The following is a 20954-nucleotide window of genomic DNA, read 5'->3' as shown; positions in this document are numbered from 1 at the left end:
ATGTAAACGTTGATAAAATGTCACAATAGACGCGCTTCTACGTGAATATTATAATGGTTTGAAATTAAACCTGAGTTGAAAGTACGTATGAATTTGAGAAAAATTAAGGTAAATATAGTTTTGGTTAGTGTAAAATATGAATCCTGATTCATCTAATAAACGCGTGATCCTTATACCATGAATTAAGCGAATATAAAATCACTGTCTAAGATAACAACCATATCAATAATAGTGATTGTCTTTGATGATGAGTTACAAATTCCTTTACATGTGCACGCGCATATAATTTGATTCGTGTAGTTTGTAAACACTTCGAAAAACAACAACATGCGATTGTAAATAAAATAGTTTGAGTATGATGCACTTGTATGTTGTATGTATGTGGGTTATGTCAGTTTAATCCCTGGGGTTGATCCAGAGCCCGTGGCATGCAGCTTGCAGTGCGGTGGTGACGGCCGGTGGCGTGCACACCCTGCACCGTGACGTCACCACAGGTAGAGGCACCGAGGGGGCCGGCGGCAGTCGATTCGCGCCCGCCGAGCGGAGCGATCGTGTCGCGCACCTGACCGGCCGTATGCCGGAGAACCAGTCGGCGGGATGGCCGCCCACGGCGTGAGCGCCGCGCTATGTTGAAGCATGCGACGCGGCCGCCGGCGGCTAACGATGCCGACCACCGCTACCAAAACATGCCACGGCGGCCGCACCACCACCTGCCGCTTAACGTCTCCACGCTGGACTCCTCCAAGCACTCGGTCGGCGGCACCTCGGCTAGCGTTAGCCCCGGCGCCCAGCCCCCGCCCGTGCCGGCGCCGGTGCCCGCGCCCTTGCCTGTCGCTTCGCCGCCCAAGCTGGCCAACGGCACCGCGCCGGGCTTGCAGCCGCGATCGGTGGGCATGAGGAGCCGTAGCTCGCGGGCGGCTACGGAGGAAGCTCTAACGTCGCTTGCGCTGCTCTGCCTCGTCAGCCTGCTGCTGGCGCTTTTGGCGCTACTATTCCTACTCAAGATATCGGCGCCGGCAACGAGCGCGCCCGAGGAGTTCGCTGTGGTGTACGAAGTGACGTTGGCCCTGTGCGCGTTGACTCTGTCGCTGAACTTGTGCTGCCTGCTCGTGTGCGCGATACAGTTCCTGTTTGCAGTGAAGCTGGTGCACTCACCGTCGGCGCCCAACGGCCGGTGAGTCCTCTCAGCCTCCACCAGGCCGCAGCCGGCGCAGCTCGCCTCTTATCCGTTAAGAATGCTTGAGAACCGGTTGCGGTGATTACGTGCCTGTGCCGAGTAGATAGTGTATGCGCGGCCGCTCGCCCTCGCCGCAGATTTTAAATATTTGTTCGGCTCGCGGCTCGCGGTCGGCTGCGCGGCGGGCGCGAGCGCGACATGTTGGGACCGGTGTTATCGCAGCTCACATGACGCTGCGAGCCTCATTTCGTTCGCATTATCTCAAGCTGAACGGCTGCAGTTTGCCGTTGCTGCTAATGTTAACTCACCATTAACTGTGTTATCATACTTAACATATGCCTACTCTCCAAACATTACAATCTTACTAGGACACTTAAAGCTCCAATGACTTAGTGGATTGAATTAAGTTACGGAACTATGGAGTCGTGAATTCGAATTAGATACTAGATGTTATGATAAAGTAAGCATGATTGGGTCGTTTTACGGCTCCCGGTTTCATCAAATTGCAAGTCGACAGGCAGACATCAAAGATCGCATAAAGCATTTGCGATTTAATACAATCAATAAACTTAGAAACAATTGCAACATTAGTCAGCATATCGTGAGGACAACTGACAAAATCAATAATTCTGTTGTTAAGTTAAAGCGTTAAATTCTTGTTTACTTTCAATAGGAAATCTATTTTGGTGCTTCTTTGTATATTCACTTGATTAGACATAGATTTTTTTGGTTTTGGTTGTTTGTACATCCGATACCCGACCGCAGTGGGCAGGTGCTAACGGTCGTCGTTGGCGGTTATTCGTGATGACGATAAAAAAGTTCGCTTCCCGCATTCGAACGCTGATAACAAAACCGTTGGCACGAGCCGATAGTTGTTTTTTCTTTATTTATAATTGAATACGCCTTTTAACAATGAATACGTGAAAGATGACATAATTTAAAAGGGAGTGACGACTGAGATCTATGAAGATAGATCTATCTGGAGAACTAAAACTGGTGCATCTACTCTACTAATATGAGAAGGACAGGGTGGTGATGTTAACAATGAGAGAAATAGATAATATAAAGTTAACATGAATGTTGAACAGGGATGGGAAACCAATGGCACGCGACAAAATATTTCACGTCACTGAACACGAAATTCATTATGCACTACAAATAAATAGTGAAATATGTGTCACATCAGGAGTGAACACGACTGATCCCTACGCTACATAATGTTCCCAAAAATCAGAAAGTCAAAATTGTTTCATGGCACGTCTATGATCTCGCCAAAAATTTTTTTTTGGAAACTGGCACTTTGAGACTTACAAAAAGGTTTGTTATCACTGTAGTAGACAATTAAGGAACCGTAGAATAGCATAGAAACGCTTAGATAATATCCAGATGATGAGCGAAAGACAGTTTAAAAATCTTTAAAATCTGAAGTCAGTTAAAGTTGAAAAATAACTCGTATATCAACGGCCGATAATAAGACATTTAATATTATTGTTTTAATTACATTTAAAAAGCTAAAATAACACTATTAAATAGAGTAAAAATGATAAATGTTTCTGAAAGCGTTTGTGTTAATGCATTTTTAACTGCACATAAAAAATATGAACCAATATGTTTAACACCAATTTCCGTATACATCAAAATTGGAACATATTTTACGATATGTCTACGAGAATGCTATCTCTATGATTAATAATATATCTGTTATTTAAACCAAACTGGCCCAGGTTCCTGGGTTGAGTTTTGGCGGGAAATAAAATTGAGTGTTCACAAGTCGAAGAAGAAATGTACCTAGCAGCACGTTCACAAAACCAGTTAAATTTTGTGTCTACGAGAAAAAATTCAGCCTGTGTTTTGCACTGAAAATTAGATAATAGTAAAACAGAAATCTGTATTTTTACACCAAGAGGTACGCTTGGAATTCAATCCCGAAACCGAATACCTTGGTCGCTCGGACATCTGGCGAAGAATTTCTTTTTGTTTACATACCTCTCTGAACATTTATGTCAGTAATCAGATGATTTCGTATATTATTTTTAATGCATGTTTAACATGATCTAGTTAACTTTCACTTAATAATAGTACTTAAAAACATTCAGAATTTAGAACCTCCTTTTGATTCGGATAAAAAGAACTAGTTCAAGATAAAATAAAAGTAAAATGGTGGGCAATAAATCAATATATCTGGTTAACTATGACGTTATTAAGAATCAGCTTTTCCTTGTAATAATAGACATCTCTAGTATGTAAACTAGAGTAATAAGGAGTCATTTCGTCTTTAAATATGTACTTAGTCATACTGGAGTATACATTACAATTTTGAAAAAATAAAATACTTGTCAATTAGGCGTGTTTTCAACGCATTTTAATTTCCATTCCGCAAAACACATGTGTTCAGTGCAGTAAATGACAGACTTTGCGAAATTCCATACATAATTCTACCTCTATGGTTCCACGTATCTATGGTTTGTCGTGTCTATAGTCTGCTCTAGTGCTCCGGGCGGAATGTGGCAACGCAAATACCTATGAAGCCAACGCGGAAGGTAGGCCCGCACCGGTATTTTGTCTTACAATGTGCCAATAGCAATGAACTTTAATGCCCTGTATCTAATATATAAAATTCTCGTGTCACAGTTTTCGTTCCCGTACTCCTCCGAAACGGCTTGACCGATTCTCATGAAATTTTGTGAGCATATTCAGTAGGTCTGAGAATCGGCCAACATCTATTTTTCATTTTTTTTAACTTCGCGCGGACGGAGTCGCGGGCGACAGCTAGTATCTTTATAGTATTATATTTTCGACAGATTTGATTGTTTGCATTGAACAGGCTCCGAAACAATTGAACCGATTTGAAAAAATTCTCTCATCGTTGGAAAGCTACACTATCTCCGTGTGACAAAGGCCATATTTATTACTAGATTTTTTTAATTCCGCGCAGACGAAGTCATGGGCAACTGTTATTAATATAAAATATAATTAGTTATCAGATATTATATTATCAGATATTATAAATAAAGTTAGATTTTTGTTGTGCTTTTTACCTAAAGAAAACGGGGCAAAGACCTTTTTTAGAAGCCTTCTAATAGAATATGAACTGTAAATTTCCGCAATAATGTGTAATTTTTCAAATATTTAGCTTAATGTCACAGTATGTAAGTTACTCTATCATAACATGCAACGAGCTCTCACTAACAAGTAACCAGTTAAAGCCAGTTTTATGACCAAGTCTTGTGTACTGAAACTTGCATATTTAACATGAAACATCCGTTAATTGACTCCTCAGTATACCGTTGAGTGACAGACTTGATTAAAAATTGAATTTAATAAATGATCCTGCTATAACTGAACCATTTTATAATATGAAAGATAACTTGAATATTAGCATCTGAACTCTATATGTAAACTCAGAGAGAAGATATAGGGTGTTAAAAACATATCCTTGGAAAAAAAAACGAAACAATAATTGCATTGTATCTGTTTGTTGTCGATTGTGTATGATCTTACTAATATTGTAAATACTAATGTTTACATGTATGGATGGATGGACTGATGTTTGATGAATATTTGTCAAGGTATCTCCAGAGCTGCTAAACACATAGGCTACTTATTTAGTTTCTTTAATACCGTACAGTCGGAGTCGCGGGTGATAGCTATTTGTATATAAAGCGTCTAATTTTCGCTCGAACTATTCCTATCTCTTAATATATTTATACATTGTTGACATATAAGATTTGAACAGTGTTGAATATCTTATGCGGTAACCTTAATGAAACTCGTTCAAGTCCAGTACATCAATGGCAAGGACAGGTGATTTAGTTAAGCATAATTTTGTTGAAGTTAGCGATATTAAACGTTCCATAAAGTATTGAGGTGACTGGCCATGTACATGGCTAACGATTTTAAATGTTTATTTAAAAAATGTTTTTATAGTCATTCAGTAAACTGTTTCTAAAAGAATAGTAATTATACTTTTTCAGTTTATTCTCTCGTCTGTTCATTTAATTTAGACAATGCATTTGATACATAGAGTTGTCACCTTTTCGTACCTAAGTGACCTTCTGTTAAGCCGAAATAATTCTTTTACATTACATATTTAAGGCAAAGATTATATAACTGTTTGATGATGTAAAAGCTACTAGGACACACATTTAATTAAATTTAAATCACGTTAAATGTTTTAACATAGATCCGTTCTTAAATTATTAGACGATGTTGAGTGAATCGTAAAAATACGTGAATTGTGTACGCGCGGTGAATACGAAGTCTGAAATGTGTACAATGCGAGCGTGCATCTTGCATTGCTGCAAGTAGGTAAACCAAAAATAACAGCGGTTATTAATAGGGTTGCTACGTGTTTATAAATTTGCAAGACTGTTTTATTCGTCAAGTAATAATATTAAAATTATATTGTTTGTAATGTGTAAAGTTACTAGTTGCCGAATTTAAAACATTTTTCTTTCTAAAAGTTGGTTAAAAAGTAAAAGTTTCGTCAGTCAAAAGTAAGGATAAGCATACAGAAATCTAATTTCTAAGGATAATATTTATTTCTAAGGATAAACTGTATTTTTATTACCTATTTTATGGCAAAATATTAATTAAGTAACGTTTGGTTTCTGAGACTTAAGATAAGTGTGATGAAGGTTAGATCTTATAGGTGGTTGAGCATTTCACTATATTATGGTACAATTTTTATTTCAAAACATGGTCACCCGAGTGACTGAGATTACTTATACTGTTGTTTTGATAACATATTTCCAACACGTGCTTCCTTGTGTAACGTGCAATAACACTTTTTACACTTTTGTTTGTTTTAAAAAATTCTGTCTTTGAAACCCTTTAAATAGATAAATAGTATGAAGAGATTCTAGATAAAAATGTTTTTTTTGCTCATATTCGCACCTGCGAAAGATTTTAAAAAGAACTTACCTAAGTTCTTTTTAAAATCTAGCTTCTATATATCAGTAGGTAAGCATCTTAGTTTCGTGCTTAGGAATCAATCTCATTGCTGTAGCTATTTTTAAAGAAAATTTTATTACATCGCCATTTTTAATTACGATTACGATGGGAGATACTTAATGCGTCCATTGTTTTAAAATGCACGCATCAAGGGATCTTTCTTATATAGCGAAATTAAAAAAAAATCTTAATAAGTAGATCCAGACTATTTTCTACATCTGTACTAAATTTCATCAATATCTGTTCAGCCGTTCCGGAGATACCTTCAAACATCCATCCATCCATCCATCTGTACATTCGCATTTATAATATTAGTAAGATTATAAATAGTAAAGTTTGTTTGTTTAATTATTTGTTTGCATTGAATAGGCTCGAAACAATTGAACCGACTTGAAAATATCTTTCACTGTAGGGAACCTACAGTATTCCCGGGCGATAAAGGCTATGTTACTACTTTTTTTGTTATTATTTCACGCGGACGAAGTCGCAGGAAACTGCTTATATCGTATATATTCAGAGACACTTGTTACAAAGTACTTTGTCAAGCAAAAAACTATATCTTTTGAGCTATACCATTTGTTTCTTTTAAATCAATATCTGAGTGTTAATTAAACTTTGGTCAGGCGATAATCAACCGTATGTACATGTGTTAAAGTTGTTAATGTTAGATAAATATGTGAAGTAATACACTTATTTGTCATTTAAAAAGTGCTAGTAAAAAGAACGCTTATAGGTTCGTCTATCGGAGTTATTGAATGAACCACGGCACGAGGTCAGACGCAAATATTTGAGACCGGTTCTTACACAAAACCTCGCCTTGTTCGTGTCCATACTTCTCAGTTCCCATAACAATTGTTACTCATTGAATTTTAGATTTTATTCCCATAAGTATAAAATCCAATTTTAATTACAATCGATTGTTAAATTGTGTACATCTCTATTCAGATTCCCATATCAACGCAAATGTCAATATTATTATCCCATTAAATTTTCAATTCTATTTCAATTCGATTAGTGCTCAATTTTCATTGTACGTTTTCGCGAAATTCTTCCCTTGCATGTCAATAACGTCGATACGATTCCCGTCTACGTTCCCACGTTTGTAATAAACATGTCTGGGAAGGGCTACTTTTTATTTGTAACCTTTTTGTCACGCAATAAAGTTTCATTTTACTTTTTTCTGTTGACATTGACTTGATGAATCACTGGCCAGTGATATTTAATACACGTTTAAATTAAAAATGAATTGTTTCAAGAAAAAATTAAATGCAAATGACAACAAGAAAATTATTTGCTTTGCCTTTTTTAGTTATAGTTTATTTAAATCGGTAAAAATGCTTGTTTTTTAATTTTTGAAAAATTTAATAAAAAATAATGGATCAACATTGATTAGGATGTTATTAGGTATCTTTTTGGTAAACATAATTTGGTAGTCGATCAGCCCAAAACCCTTTCAAATATGATTTTAACTTTAGTGTCAAAGGCAACTCAAGTGTGTGCCATTTTTTGTTTAATTCAGTTCATGCGTTTATTCTTTGTTTTTTGTTTCTTCACTTCAGTACTTATTCGTTTTTTTTATGTGATTGTAATCAAACACGCAATTCGTGTTAACATAACCTAAAAACTGTAGACATGCAAAATGTTTATTTTGAAAGTCTAGGTTCTTTAATTAACGTCTAATTAATAAATTATTTCGCTTAAACCATTCGATTGAATCAATGGCCATAAAAGTGTACAATTAATTCAATATTTATTTAATTTAATACACATACAATAAAGATAAATTTTATACGATTACAACAGGTACTACAGATTAAATTTTTGTGATTTAACGTCTAGTATTTTCGCCGATTCAGTTTACAGTTTCTACAGATTATCTATACTATTATTATTTATTATTACTACAAAGGGAAAACATTTGTTTGTTTGTTCGAATTTAATAGGCTTCAAAACTACTAAATCAATCTGAAAAATTCTTTCCCTGTTGGGAAGCTACACTATCCCCGGGTGACATAGGCTATATTAATTACTATATATTTTTTTTAATTCTAACTATATTTTATTATAAAGAAAAAATCGTTTAAGATTGTTAACTATAATCGAATTGGCTTCATACTTATATTGCAATAAAATTAAACATTGCAGTTACAAAGTAGTGTTGTGTTAAAAATGAAAGTTTTCGATTATGTAAAAAAAAATACTTTAAAAGGATTTAGCAACAGTTTCTTGCATAATATTTTTAAGCTTTATTCTTTAATTATCATTACATAATATACAACATATACATAAATACTACATTATTTAGTTTTGATTTAATAATAATTATTTTTATCATTAACAATTGTTTTTTTCCAGTAAAGATATTTTCATTGAAATTAGTAGTTAGAAATAAGTAGCTCTAAATTCAATGTGTTTACATTACACTAAAATAGTATATATATTCTTCATAACCTCTTTAAAGGAACCAAAATGTATTCGCACAGAAACATAATATATCAGAATATTAAAATCTTATCTAATATACATGACCACGTCGACCTAAATCAAGAGTATCTCCGACAACCGGAAGTAATCGACATTCGTTGAGTCGACCTTGCCTTCGCCCTGCCCAATGCCCATCTAACCTGTTTCGGAGATAGAACTTTTTTTTTTTCAACTCAACACACCCATTCAAATTCCTTACGGACGCAATCATGAGAAATGACGCGCCTAAGCGGTGGCTTCCACTGTTCAACAAAACCATAACTATCTCGTTTCTTTTCAGAGGGAATGAGTGAAATGACAAAAAAAATACAAATATTCCGGTAATGAGAACCCACGGTAATAATGTAATACGTAAAACTGTTATGAAATTCTAGTTTTTTTAAATAAGTTTTTGAATTAGAACTTTAATTTAAAAAAAACTACAACTTAACTCACGCCAGTAACCCAGAGGGGTAGGCAGAAACCACGGGCGTCCAATTGAAGCGGTATTGTTGCACCTCTCTCGCTTCTATATTCATACATACATATCTATGCACGACAGTTTCGGGTGCTCTTTTTTACTGATGTTATTCTCCTACTAATTTAGCCCTTACTTTATTCCTATTGGGCTTGATCTTTCTTTTACATTATATTGTCTTTATATGGGAATGACTAGCGATTTCCTAAGTTATCAATTAAACCTAGATTCGCAAATCCTTTCCCTTTCGTCCTGAGTAAAGCCTTGCTTAGCTTTATTCTGTTAATTAAAGGTGAACAAATATCATTCAACTCAGGTTTCAACAGTAGCCCATCTCCCTGTCATGCCATAGTGTGTAGGGTAGGCACAAAAGTTTTCGTCCTGAATCTGTCATCACTTCTTTTATAATTGTGTCCCAATTCATGCAATCTATCTCTTCCTAGGCTTTCGATGTACCCATTATTTATATTCAAAGATGTTTTTGTTACAAGCATGTCGATGGGTCCTATGTATAAGGGCCAAAGTACGAAATTAATGATTTTTATTTTTTTATATTTAAAGCTACGTCTTAGTCTAGTTAACAACAATATGTTTAAAACAATTTTATTTAAATGTGTTTTTGATGAAGTAAAAGGGCGTATGCGGCCTATTTTCCTATATTGTTGAAACTTTGAGACCCTCTCCTCTAAAGTTGTCAATCTGCACATTATTCGTAAGAGCCATCGATGTATGACCAGTAGTTGATCACAAATTATACGGTACCCAATTAATCGGTCGTTCATTGACCGTTGCCTATTGTTATCACAGTTCATTAAAGGTTATTGTTATTGGACTTGATTGTACTTTACTTTGCATCGTTGAATTTAATTTCAAATATCTTTTGCTATAAATAGCATTGGATTATTTTCGGATTAATTTTTGTTTGCGACTGTACACCATTTTAGATACTGTTTTTGTCACGAATGGACTTCCCAGTGCCAGGTACCGGAAAAAGATCACTAGACACTTCTGAACTACGATTAACCATAGTTTAAATTCTAAGGAATTTCTAATGAAAATAAACTGTCACTTTATGATTTTGGTAACTCACTTTTAAATTGCTGTATTTGGTCGTGTAAATAAAGTAATTATATTATAAGCTATTAAAAATCCTCATGAGAACGAACCCTAATGTAATAACTGAGAAGTGTACGTGAGAACGAGTTTTGACATGAGATATACCCTGGATTGTCTATGTTTCGCCCTGGTAACCACTGAATAACTTGATCCTCTATTCTCTATATTAATCAGAACGTGCGTTTATAGTTTTTAGTTATTTAAAACCAGTTATTTGTTTGTTTTTTTTTGTCAACAATTAAAAATCTCCGATTATGTTAAGACAGATATTGAATAAATACTAGACTACAGATTACAGAAACAATGAACGGACGACGAAAAACAGAGATAACACAATTTTTTTTTATAAAATATCAGCAATGGAAATTCACTATATCAATCTGTCATTTCCTCTTTTTGACATCTGTCAGATGTTTCGATGAAACAGGGTGTTCATAAAATTCATCAAAAAGTTGAAAAAAATATCAAAGTATCTTGTGATGGTCCGCTAACCAGTCATAATTTATGCGCATAATTTAGATTATGAAACACCTTTAGGTGGGCAGGCCTTGTAGCCTTGAATCTTGGTATACTTTTTAGTCTCATTAAATACTTGAGCCTTTTTTAGACACAACCTTTTAAGCGTAAAAAAAATTGTCAACGTAATTGATTTTTGTATGGCGGTTTGAAAACGTTTATTATTTGCTGGGTTCCAACTGTAATGTTTTTATTATAATTCAGGAAATTTAAACGGTAAACTTTATAAATACAATCATTAACTACATTTTACAGACAAACACTAAAAAAAAAGATACTTCAAGAGTAGAGTGAATATGCATCTACAAAGCTAGCGCGTACCATCTTTAGACCACATCATCACCTCATGGGGTGAGATCGTGGTCAAGCGCCAACTTTTTCAATATAAAAAAAAGTAAAATAAATCAGATTTTATATTTTGAATTTGTACTTCTTGCTATATCACAATGAAAACGATAAACTCCATAGACAATTTTTTTATTGTGCCCTATGACCCTATCATATGGCCATGTCATGGGATGGATGCTAAAGGTTGACAAGGTCAGAATTGATCACAACCGGTCAGCCCACGTTTAACATTAACCTTTTTTGTTATACGTATTGCCTTAAAAGGCACTGGCCAAGAAGGTTAACAAATCAGTTCGCATTCCTTTGTTTATATTGTAAGTAAAAAATAATAAATTAAGAAAAAAAAATAGAATCAAAACAATTGATTTGAAATTTTTTAACTGTTAGGAAGCTACACTACCTCCAGTTGATATTTATTACTAGATTCTTTCTTTATATCCGCGCGGATGAAGTCGCGGGCAACTGCTTGTTATTTATAAAATTTATCATTACGACCATACAAATGTCTTAGTTACGTAATAACATATATCGAAGCTTAAACATTTACTAGGGTTCAGGCTACATGAGTATTAAAAACTAGGTCTCAAGCGTATTATTGCTTGAGATCTAATTTGACCTACCATTGCTATAATTGGATATGCTTATTATATATACAATACAAATTATTTACATTGTACTAATTTATACCATAAATTATAAATGCCAATGTTTGGATCTCAAGAAAAGCTCAACGGATCTGGATGAAATTTGACATGATAGAAAATAGTCCCCCAAAAACACATACGCTACTAAATAAGTTTTTTCATATTGCACGCGGACGGAGTCGCGGGCGACAGATAGTTAATAATATTATTTGGATCCTAGCATTGTAATGTCATAGACAAAAATGAATCATGTTTTTAGCTGACTTCAAAAAGAAGGAGGTTATCAATTCGACTGTATTTTTTTTTATGTGTGTTACTGAGAATCTCTGCTTTTTTGCTTGCAGATGGGTCCCATTTTTTTTTATTAGAGCTTTTAGACTTCATTCGATTCTAATTTAATGTATAAAATGTTATAATAATTCAGTTCATTTTTTTTACTTTCAATCTGGCTCTCCTATGAATTTAAAATTTAATATATGGCCCTTTGCAAAATTGAGTTTGACACCTCTGGATTAGATATTGTGAGCAATGGATTTTATTGAATGAGCATTAATTGCACTCCATTTAAGGCCGGCTCGTGTTTGAAACAAAACACCTAGATGTAGACTTGTTAAGGAATCGAGTTGCGTCTTCAATTGATTTTACGCCAATGCAAAATATTACACAAGCGTAGTTCAAAGACGACAATTGTTTTTTTTTTTTTTAGTTTATTCGAATTTGTTCAATAACCGAGGTATAACTGGCCAGTTCTTTTGATAGGTTCAGATGCTTTATGATACCTCTGTTGAACTTTCTAGATAAATGACCACGTTCCGAGTTATTAATACAAATTACAGTCGGCAGTGAAAACGCACGGTTATATTGCACAACTTTCGCAATTTGTTAGCTCCTCGCACCCTTTCTTTATTAACCGACTTCAAAAAGAAATTCTCTTGTTAATCGTATCTTAAGTTCGTTTCATTACCGGAACGAAACCTGGTGCGAGTAACTAGTGAGAGATACAAGTTAAATTTCCTGTATTCGTTCGTATCCGACGGTCGATATACAACATACCTTATAGAGTCGTATCAAACGGGTTACGAAGCCTGCTAAGTGTGGACGTCCTGTCTACGGGTGTTTTATTATTACTTACTCATACCTACGATGTAATAAATGTCCATTTGAGATTTTCTATTTATATTTTGAATAAAATACTTTCACAATTTATTATTTTTTTTTAATTTTAATTTTAATTATTTTTTCTTCAAAATTAAAAAAATATTCATTTTATATAGTTTTTATTTTCTACTAGTTGTAACCCGCGACTTTGTCCGCACCGTATTAAAAAAAAGCTTAATAAATAACCTATGTGTTGTTCCAGACTATGTTCTACATTAGTGCCAAATTTCAACAAAATCCGTTGAGTCGTTCCGAAGATACCTGCAAACAAACATGATGGATCCATCCATCTAAACATTCGCAACTATATATAAAAGAAAGTCGTGTTAGTTGCACTATTTATAACTCAAGATCGGTCGAACAGAATTAGCTGAAAATTGATGGAGAGGTAGCTTAGAACTAGGGGACGGACATAGGAACTTTTTTATCTTGTGTGCATTTTTTTTACTCCACGCGGACGGAGTTGCGGGTAAAAGCTAGTTTATAATATTAGTAAAATAACTTGGAATTTGAGGAGCAAGATATTTTAAGTTCGAAACTTAAAAAATAAGGTTTCTCCGATTAACATAAGGTATAAAGTATTTCACTTAAGGTTTATCTTTCTTTTCTTTTCCTGGCATAATGTACAACAAGCGTAATAGAAGTAATATATATCAATAATAAGTAAAAGAAGGTCTTTCACATGTAAATATGTTAGGAAGGTACAAAAGCCATACAAGCGTATTTAAAAGATTTACTTCTGTCATTCACCTGCAGCAAAATGAATCCCTTGTCGTATGTAATAAACGCAAGTATTTTAAAATAGATTATCCTTTGAAAAATGTGTTAAACGAAGCCTTACTTTCCTCAGTTGACAACATATTTTTTAATAGTGGCAAAAGTGAGGATTGTTATGCCACATGAACGAAAATTTACAATTAAATTTAAAATAAAAAAAAAACTGTAGATTCCAAATATAAAAAGAGTGTTAAGTATCCAATTGTTGTTCGTATATTTTGTTATTAATTATATTAAATTTGAAAGATGATTTTATTTTATTCTTCCTCTTTAAAAGAGTTCTTGGAGTGTATTAGCCAAGTAAAATATAAGAATAGTAAAAAATCCATCCTTTGGAATGGCAAGAAAAAGTAAGCAAATGTGATACAGTTAATCTTTACCTGCCAATACCTTGATAATAATAAGCATACTTTGCAAATTCTTCCACAACTCTGCCCTTAAAATGGAATTCCTTAAACTATTCAAGCTCTATCATACATAAAAGCGTTGGGCAGGTAACAAAAAAAAGGAACCTCTACACAGACTTATAATTGAATTCCTTATAAAAATCATAGACAAGGTCAGTGTTATAGTGTAATTTAATTGTTAGATTTAAAAACATTATGAACAGTATCGAAACATTCATTTAAAACAAGATGAGATTAGTTTTTTTTGTTCTGGAAAAAAGATAGCAAAAAAATAATAAACAACACGTTTATGTGGATGTTTTTGGCAGGCTACTACTATTTGAAATGTCCATCGTTTAACAGAAAAAGAAAAAAATCGCTGCTCGTGAAGATAAGGAATTTAAAATATACGATTGCGATGCAGCTGGCTAGTGGAAATCCTTTATCACATTTAAAAATATAGTCTGTCTATGGTTGGCACAAAATGACATTCGATGAATTTTAACAAGTTTTTTTCGTATAATATTTTATATATTATCGTTAGTCATTAAGATATAGTGATATATCCAATAAGAAACTAGATATCTTATCTTATATTTGGCATGTAATATGTAAAATACCGTTGTAATTACATATTCTGCAACAGAGAATAAATAATTACACAAAAAACTTTTATCAGAAAAATTGCAGTTCTTCAAGTATTAAATATATTGTTAGTTACTGTATTTTAAATTATTTAGAATTTAGATTATTAGAAAACTACTAATTTATTTTAACTTAAATATCGACGACATAGAATGGTCACCTCGTTAAAAACCGGAAACGTCAAACTGTTTACCTTTAAAGTAAAGACTTGTCTAGACAAGTTTCTAGTTATCGTAATAACCTAAATAAATTGAGACAAACGCAATTCTATATTTAACAATTTCGTTATATATGTGTAAGTGTATATTACAAATTTTATTTATAGCATACGATAAATATCAAAACATTCAAAATTATCAAACTTAAAAGTTTATATTTTAGATTCTCACGTTTATTTAGGTCTAAGTATTAGTTTACATAAAATGATAACAAAGTAGGCTAGAGATAAGCCTCCATTGTTTGATTTTGTGACGTGAAATTGTTATGAATTACGACTTGAAACTACTATTTCAGAACGCAAACTTAGGATGGCGCGAAAACATTTCCCGCCATTGTAATGACACGAATGACAGCATAAATATTCAAATTAATATGGATTTATCTGTAACGGTCATTACTTTGATTAAGAATCAATGAAAATGCTGATAAAAAAATTAAACCACAGAATTAATTTAATGTTTATCTTTGGCATCGATTTTGACTTTAAATAATTAGTTAACATCAAGTTTGCCATGTTAGTATTCAAAGATACCAACGTAACATCGATATTTTATCTCTGGTCATCGATCATTTCGAGAACATTTCCCGCCATTTCTTCAACATTCGAAAATAAAATCTCACGAGTCGAAAACGAGCGAGGAATGTTCACGATATCTTTGTACGTACCTGTTACTTGGAATTTGTGCAGTAGACACGTAGGGAACCGGTCTTGTCAGCTGATAGAACTGAATCCGTATACTGGCGGCTGTGAAGCGCAAACTTCTGATAACGTAATCTTAAACCGCCCGCATTTAATCAAATTATTGTTTACTAATTGAAGATTATGCTAGAATTATTGTATTGCACGGATTAGATTTAAATCTGATCCTATCAAAGGTATTGTATTAAAGGTTTAATTATTCATCTTATTGCCCCATTGTTATAATTTTGTAGGACAGTTTATCTGTTTGTAAAACAAGCAATTAGCACAATAAAAGCACAATATTTATACTTACTCGTACATTTGTGTTGCCAGGGTCAAACAATCACTGCGACAATGTTGTATCTGTTTTATTCAAATAGATTACTATGTTGCATCTACGTGATGTTTAATGACATAAGCTTAGTAATAGCAATTATTTTCTATCACAATAATGGTAACATTTTTTTATGTGAACTTACCCTTACAGTTTTCGAAGCGTGACTCTTTGTATCCGCCTTTTGAAAAAACCGTTAGGAACAACCCTTGCAAATGGCGCCAACCGCAACATGTCATACTTTGGGTTAAATTCAGTTAACGTAAAAAAAACTTTGTCATATGAAAGACTATTGGAATTTAAAATAAATCACCAAATATGAAAAAAAAAATCTGTTTCTTTACAAAGCATAAAGAAACAAAATTCTACAATACTAAGAAAATAATTCTATAAAACATGACATAAAAAGAAATAAATCCCGTTCGTCACACTTTTATGTCAAGTTTGTGCCTTGTACATGTTTTAAGTGTGGTAGGTAATAAATGTTTTTCTTTCTTTTTTTCAAAATATAGCAACATATTAGTTATTTTTTGTGGTCACAAACTTATGCTTGACATAGATTTTCCTGCATCAGTTATGCGGACACATCTTAAAGAATTTCCATAGTGTCTAAGAAAGTTAAAACTTTCGATTGGTAAATTATAAAGTTAATTCCGAGCAGAATCGTCTGTGTTACATTTAATTAGGGGTTTTATTTTATTAAATATGCCATCATAATGAAGCAATGAACACAACATGATAATAATGTAGGAACATGGCAGTGTCAGTGACATGGGAAACAAGAAAACCGGTGGGACACCGTCAAGTCTAGGGCTGTCATAAAATATTTTGAAACAGCTGATAAACTAACCCAACGAGAACTAACAGATGATACATGTGCAAAGATTATTGTGCAGATTGTGTATAAAAAAATAAATAAATTTTAAGTTATAAAAATGAAACAATTTTGGTCTAAAAGTGTATTTAAAATAACAGTTATTCTTTAACAACCATATTTAGATTAATTTAAAGATACATAACCCATAAATACATAATTCGGAGCACAAGTGAAGCGACACAACAGCCTCCGAAAGCCTTGTTGGAATAAATTTCCTCAGTGTTTTCATTTACATTACAAAATGACACTTCAAAAATGAACCCTCGATTAGACGTCAACTTGTATAAAAATCTCCATCTCTACATTATGTTACATCTATATATATAAAAGAAAGTCGTGTTAGTTACACTATTTATAACTCAAGAACGGTTGAATCGATTTGACTGAAAATTGGTGGGCAGGTAGCTTAGAACCAGGAAACGGACATAAGATAATTTTTACCCAGTTTTCTATTTTTTTATTCCGCGCGGACGGAGTCGCGGGTAAAAGCTAGTTATCTATATTTGAAGATTCCTCTCGCCAACTATACACCAAGGGAATAAGGGTCCATTAAATAAAAGTGTAACAAATAGCAGTACGTTATACTTTGTTAGGAAAATAACAAATTTAAACTAACTTTATTGGAAAATACAGTTGCATTGTGGTATAAGAAGTAAATAAAACTTGAAGGGCGGCTTTGTAATAACTGGTTGTTTTTCCTTTCTTTTAATACTAGGCACCTTATTTTACATGATTTTTAACGAATGTGAAAGTCTATGTTATCTATAGATGGACCGTGAAAGTCGACAACCCTGACGCCAGTACGACAGGTGCCCGATCCGTTAAGTCTGCTCACAAACGAGTTTCAACGTGTTTGCAACCTTTTAAAATATCATATCGATTAATCGAATGCTCATTAAACAATTATTCGACTCCCGAACAATTAACAAAATCATAGCGATAAAGTAAACATAAAAAGCGTTAAAAGAAACGTTTGTTTTATTTATTTTTTAATCTGTGTTTAATTATTTACAGATCAAACAAATATCTGCAAAAATCAGCGATAACGCGTGTTTGTGCTGTTGGAGGCTTCTTCATATCGATACCGGTGTTTTTAACAGGTAATTAATACTTGATAATCGGTTTTATGTTTGCGTAAATTACAAATACTTTTTTTTACTCTTTGTCAACTTTAAGATAAGGGTGAGATTAATGTTAAGCAAAAAATAACGTTTTTTATCCGTCTCAGTCGATTAAGAAGTTCGATTTATACTTTGATATCGATTTTTCGGTGTCTGAAATTAGCAAAATTAAATTCCAAATTTTTTATTCAAATGTGTCCGCGCCTGTAGCCTAAACATTCTGATTTTGAGCGAGGATGTCATTCGACTCATATTCTTCCCCGAAGTGAAAGAAATTCTACTTCTTGCTTTTTTTTAAATTAATTAATCAAATATATATATTTCCAGGGATAATACTCTACACTTTCATCCAGTTCCATTCAACGCCGGCTATAGTGACGTCAGTGTTCATTGGAGTTGGCATCATATTCTGTGGCTGCGCAATGGTTCATAATGTCTTCGTGTGGCAAAAAGAGAAGACGAATCTTGTTAAAGCGTTCCGGGGCCAAGATTTGAATGCAACGAATGCTACATCACCAAATATTAGCACGTCTAATGGTGCTTTACTTGGCAACGGACATTTAAACACCACTGGAGGGAATGTCAGCTTCCACAGTGTTGCCGGGGCTCCGTACACTCATCCTATAACGTTGCTCCAGCAAGGTGGACCGTATATTATTAGGTGAACCATAACTTTGATTATTATAAAATAGGTAAACGAGTAAAGTACAAAAAAATAACCTTAACTAGCTTTTACCCGAGACTCCGTCCGCGCGGAATTAAAAAAATGCACACAAGATAAAAAAGTTCTTATGTCCGTCTCCTAGTTCTAAGTTTCCTCCCCATCAATTTTCAGCAAAATCAGTTCGACTGATCTTGAGTTATAAATAGTGTAACTAACACGAGTTTCTTTTATATATATAGATAAGATTATTACATACCTGAAGTGTATTTGAGAACTATTTGAACCATAATTTTTATCCTATATAATAATTACCATAAACAACTAAAAGTGACAATATCTCATCAATTGCGAATTGGGTCCCTTTAAAGAGACTAGTTACCAGACTATATAATGTAGTACTATCATCTTTCATTCAAATTTTTTAAAAATATCAGCTGACTAATGTAAGCTCTCGATTAACATTTTAGTGTTTGCTAAGTTTTAGAGGTTACTAAAATAATAATGTCAACTTTAGGCCACCTACGAGTACGCCGCCGGGAGAGGGCGCGGCGACACCGGGTGTGCCCGCTGCCACCATCGACCTCAGCCACGATGCGCACGAGCTCAGCACGTTAGTGTGACAACAGCACGAGTCATAGACAACCACGTCTAATGTAGAAATAACCTGACGTAGACAATTATGTCTAGGGGAGAAATATCCCATGTCATAGACGAAGACTGTTTTAAAGAACGCAGTGTTTTAAAGATAATCGCTTATCTTTTATTAATGCAACGACTGAAGTTAAAAACATTTTTAATCTATAATCTGCTCAATTTTGGCTACCAATTAAAATAATAAAAATGTTAAATCAAATTTGTTACAAAATTTGAAATTAACGAATCAGGTTGTGATGACGTCAAATGCTTGTGAATTACAAGTTTATAAATTGATGGAAATGTATGGAATGTTTTTTGATAGTTCCTCAAGGTTTTTAAAGCCTTAATATACAACCTTGAGTATAAAACATGAATAGATTCATATAATATTACTGATAAAGGCAATAAATAACTTGTATAATGTAGCGTAGATTATACACGTAAATTGTCATAAAATCCACCATTATAAAACAAGTATATTTTGCCAATGCTATCCTTTAATAATGTAAAAATACATATCGAGGGGTGAAAGGCTATTTGTTTTAAGCGACATTGACTTATATATATATATATATATAATATATATATATATATATATATATATAAGTCAATATCGCAAAAAATGTCGCTTATAACAAATAGCCTTTCACCCCTCGATTTAATAATTTTGACAGTTGCTTAAATATGACATACTTGTCATAATTTTTTGAGGTTAGAAATGGAGCGTCTTTTAAATGTGCAATGAAGTCGATCATGAAGAAGCTTGAACGGACCTGACTTATTTTTATTTGTATGATAAAATAATTTTGTAAATAGTTGTTTATTTTCATATACTGCCATAGCAGTAATTGCCTGCCATGTTTTATTATTTAAATTTATTATTTTATAGTTTTCGTAAACACAACGTAAATTATATAAGCCACAGATTATGCAATAGCAAAAAATATAAACCACAGACAATAATCATTAAAAAAAAAAACAAATAAGGATATTAATAGTTAAAATAAAACAAACGTTTTCAAGATACATGCTTTTATTTTAGGAATTACTTTATAAGGCCTTTGTAATATTTTTTACAGAATTCAAAAAACCTATATATTTTTGGCTGAACATTATACATGTGTCAATGTAAACAGATTTAATTAAAAAAAAAGGAAACCCACCAATCAGATTGAACTGTTCATGTTTTTTTTTTAATAAAAATATATAAATGTATATTTTGTACATAGTATACTCAGGAACCTGGAGGCATAATTTAATTTATTTTTAATATATAACAATATTTTTATTTGAAAGGGTAGTTTGTGTTATGTGACACTAAAAATATAATATTAAAAAAATGTTCCGTTGTTTTTTTTATATTCACGCAATTCAATGTATGGCATTTCGATTTCGATTTCCTTTTGCCCTGTAAAAATAACGAAAGTTTTACACTAGAATATAAGATTTCAGAAAATAAAAGATTTCGGAGAACATAAGATTTCAGAGAATATGAGATTTCGGAGAATATAAGATTTCAGAGAATATGAGATTTCAGAGAATAAAACATTTCAGAGAATATAAGATTTCAGAGAATATAAGATTTCAGAGAATATGAGATTTCAGAGAATATAAGATTTCAGAGAATATGAGATTTCAGAGAATATAACATTTCAGAGAATATAAGATTTCAGAAACTGGATAAGCGAGAATTCAAGGAACCACTATCATTTTCTTGTTTATAGGAGAGGTCTCTCTAACCCGAGTTTCTCGGTTTGGAA

General features: G+C 33.2%; 2 protein-coding genes across 2 annotated transcripts in view; one reads left to right on the top strand and one right to left on the bottom strand.

Annotated features, from left to right (window-relative positions):
• The window catches only part of LOC106710264 (spermine oxidase), a 31223-nt gene extending 15598 nt beyond the window's left edge, over positions 1–15625 (bottom strand). Inside the window, exon 1 of the mRNA XM_014502288.2 lies at positions 15547–15625. The gene's annotated coding sequence lies outside the window, so the exon portion shown is untranslated. The remainder of the gene's footprint in view (positions 1–15546) is intronic.
• LOC106710277 lies at positions 93–19338 on the top strand. Its single transcript, XM_014502303.2, has 4 exons — positions 93–1174; positions 17788–17873; positions 18222–18555; positions 19073–19338. Exons 1-4 carry the CDS (start codon positions 627–629, stop codon positions 19176–19178), a joined length of 1074 nt encoding a protein of 357 aa, XP_014357789.1. The 5' UTR covers positions 93–626; the 3' UTR covers positions 19179–19338.
• Positions 19339–20954: the final 1616 nt, after the last annotated feature.

The sequence above is a fragment of the Papilio machaon genome, chromosome 20, assembly GCF_912999745.1.
Source record: "Papilio machaon chromosome 20, ilPapMach1.1, whole genome shotgun sequence".
Classification (NCBI taxonomy): domain Eukaryota; kingdom Metazoa; phylum Arthropoda; class Insecta; order Lepidoptera; family Papilionidae; genus Papilio; species Papilio machaon.
Note: the sequence above shows the minus strand (reverse complement) of the source record. Positions and strands in the feature narration are given on the sequence as shown.